Consider the following 2,912-nt stretch of genomic DNA (forward strand, 5'->3'; position numbering starts at 1 on the left):
AGCCCTTCTGTGGTTGAAGATGACCTAAAGATGCTGTTCTCAAGTTCTGGAGCTGTTGTCAATGCCTTCAAGTTCTTCCAGTAAGTCACTGCCTCTAACTTTAACTTTACTACTACTTCCTACTAAAAGATACTGATGTGTGAGTTTTTGCCTTAAAGCTGAGTGTCTGGAGTTTAAATCCCTCAGGTTTGATTATCACACTGGAAAAACTATCTGGAAATAGGTAAAAAATATCAAATTAATTATATATTTTTTAACGTTAATTTGAGAAGGTAAGTGAGATGGTTTGCCAATGGAATTAGTATTTATACTCTTAAAATAAGATAATTAGATAGAATGCACTTGAAATAAGACGATACAATTGTGTTTTCTTATTTTAAATGTAAATTGTCTTTTTCCATTTGCAAAGTGTCTCTTTTACCTCCTCAATCCAAGAACAAATGCACTTATTTTATGAAAAAATTACTTATCTAGATTTTTATTTTTTGTTGTTGAAGATTTGATCTTCTATATTCTGTATTTGTTGTTTTAAGACTTTATTCCTTATTTTTCTTAATACATTGCTGAAGTCCTTAACCTTTAAGTTCTAGTTTCCTTTGGCCTGCCTTGTAACCATCTTTGATGCAGTACTGTCCTCCTTTCATTTTATTATTATTATTTTTTTTTTTTCACCATGACTCGTCCTAAGGTCCTGCTGTCAATTTGCAAAGTTTTAGACCCAATTCCTTTGTAGTTCAACTTGGTCATCTCGTATCAGGGTTCTCCCTGGTGGATCAACAGCAATCAGCTGGTTTTCCTAAGATGGAAAACTTTTAATCAATTTGACTTTATGATCTGGTTGAAATTTCTCTGTAAAGTACCTTGAGATGACATGTGTTGTGAATTGGCGCTATATAAATAAACTGAATTGAATTGAATTGGATGAGAGGGACCATGATGCACAGAGGACTCGGTCTCAATAACATCTCTGTCGAGGTTGCTGATCAGTACCCTTTAAGAGGACTTCAAGGCCCATGTGAGAAACGACTGATACCAGGAGGGGCATGATTTGGGGAATAGTCTCAATTATGCCAGAGTGGTGTGAGATTATTGGTACAATAGTCCTGAAGTACTGTTGTTTTGTTTAGCAGTCACCTTTAGACCTAACACCTCCTCTTTCTGGAGTATTTTTTATTTTTTTTCCCCCAACCAATAAGTCCACCATATTTGAATTTCCCTCGGTGCATCTAATCATTCTAACAAGGTCCTGCCATGTCATGGAAGTCCTGATAATGGATCCTGTTCCATTGCTATAAATTGAAACATTTATTTTCTTACTCAGGAAGGACCATAAGATGGCTCTGATCCAGATGGGTTCAGTGGAAGAAGCCATCGACTGTCTCATTGCATTCCACAACCACGACCTGGGAGAGAACCACCACCTGCGGGTCTCTTTCTCCAAGTCCTCCATCTGAGCCTCCGTCTCTGCGAGCTGGATCCTCTCCGATGGTGTCCACTACACTCCGATCATTCCAATGCACATCTGCAGAAACCACCGTGAAATCTGCTGTGATGTTAAATTATTTTGTTATTTTTAACCTTTTAGACTACTCACCTTTAGCAAAGGGTAGGAAGAGTCCATAAATATGACACTTCAGAGCTCCTCTGAAGTTCTTTACTGGTTCTCTAAAATCAGAGAAAAGTCAGTATTCTGAGTTTGAACTGTTTGATACAAGGTCAGAACTGCCTGTTGTAGTCAGAATTTAATGTCCTTTTTTTGGGGAAGTTAGCATTTTTTCAGCCTCTTTTGCCTTTTGACTTTAGCCCAATGATCAAGGGATCAAAGTCTGCCTTTAAAATGACCATGGGCTCCGACTGAAATGTTAAAAACTTACTTTCTCAGAATGATCACTTTAATCTCTGATTCTTGTTTTCACCTGATAAAGAAATTAAGATTTTTAGGAAGTTTTAGCTCAACCTTCTGACTTTCAGATTTCACTCTGGCATCCGTTAGAGATGTCTGCTTTGACCTTAAAAAGATCCCTGTGCCTTATTCCCACCTAAATACAAAGACAAAACAAAGCCTCTGAATTGACAAAAGCAGGTTTACAGTTAATTAAGGTTTACTGTTGAGATGTATTACAGATATATTCCTGTTTTTTTGTGTATTTTATTGGTGTTGTCAGTGCTTTAAGTTAGTGTTTTCTAATGTTGGTAACTGTAGTACCAAACATGTGAACTGAGTGAGTTTTAGCAGCTTTGCTTTAATGTTAGTCTCGATTTAGTTTTTGTCCTTTTTTTTTTCTCTCTTTTATTTCCAAATATGCAATCATAATATAATCATATATTGTAGCAATATTTTAATCATTCCTTAGCTTTTTATTTTCCTTCTCGTCAGTGATCTCCAGCTGAAGATGAATGTTTTTGGTTTTGTCAGTCGCGTGTCTCTCGGAACGGTTTTTCTTATTTATACATTTGTGATCCACTACAGCTAAAACCAAAAACAGCCCTTTAGATGCAAACTATTCCACCTGCCTCAGGTTTTTCATTTTAAGGACTGAAAAAAAGAAAAAAAAACATAACAAAATGACAATAGTGAGCTGGTTCAGGCTTTCTTGGTGTTTATATTTTCCTGTGAAAACGCTCATGGCTTCAGTGCATTCAGTCCACCGGTGGAGTGCCTTTAACCCAGCGCTGAAGTCAAACATCAGGCATTTCATTTTCCTGATGTTTTACACAAAGTTTGAGCCTGAAGATGCTGATTTTCTTTCTTTTTGTCTTAATATTGGGAATTGACAACATTCCTTGGAAGTTTTACCCATTGTCAAATTAATGGGATATTTTGCTGTTCGACGGAGGTGCTTCGTAGAAATAAGCTGCTGAGTTTACTGGTTGTGATGTCTTCGGTGCACCTTGGAAGAGATCAAACTAAA

General features: G+C 36.7%; 1 protein-coding gene across 1 annotated transcript in view; it reads left to right on the forward strand.

Annotated features, from left to right (window-relative positions):
- The window catches only part of LOC107081195 (polypyrimidine tract-binding protein 1-like), a gene marked incomplete at its 5' end in the record, with an annotated part of 7,911 nt that extends 5,005 nt beyond the window's left edge, over nucleotides 1-2,906 (forward strand). The window contains 2 exons of the mRNA XM_015369396.1: nucleotides 3-80; nucleotides 1,322-2,906. Coding sequence (XP_015224882.1) covers nucleotides 3-80; nucleotides 1,322-1,454 — 211 coding nt within the window. The remainder of the gene's footprint in view (nucleotides 1-2; nucleotides 81-1,321) is intronic.
- Nucleotides 2,907-2,912: the final 6 nt, after the last annotated feature.

This window comes from Cyprinodon variegatus, unplaced genomic scaffold, assembly GCF_000732505.1.
Source record: "Cyprinodon variegatus isolate N-32 unplaced genomic scaffold, C_variegatus-1.0 Scaffold3337, whole genome shotgun sequence".
NCBI classification, from domain to species: domain Eukaryota; kingdom Metazoa; phylum Chordata; class Actinopteri; order Cyprinodontiformes; family Cyprinodontidae; genus Cyprinodon; species Cyprinodon variegatus.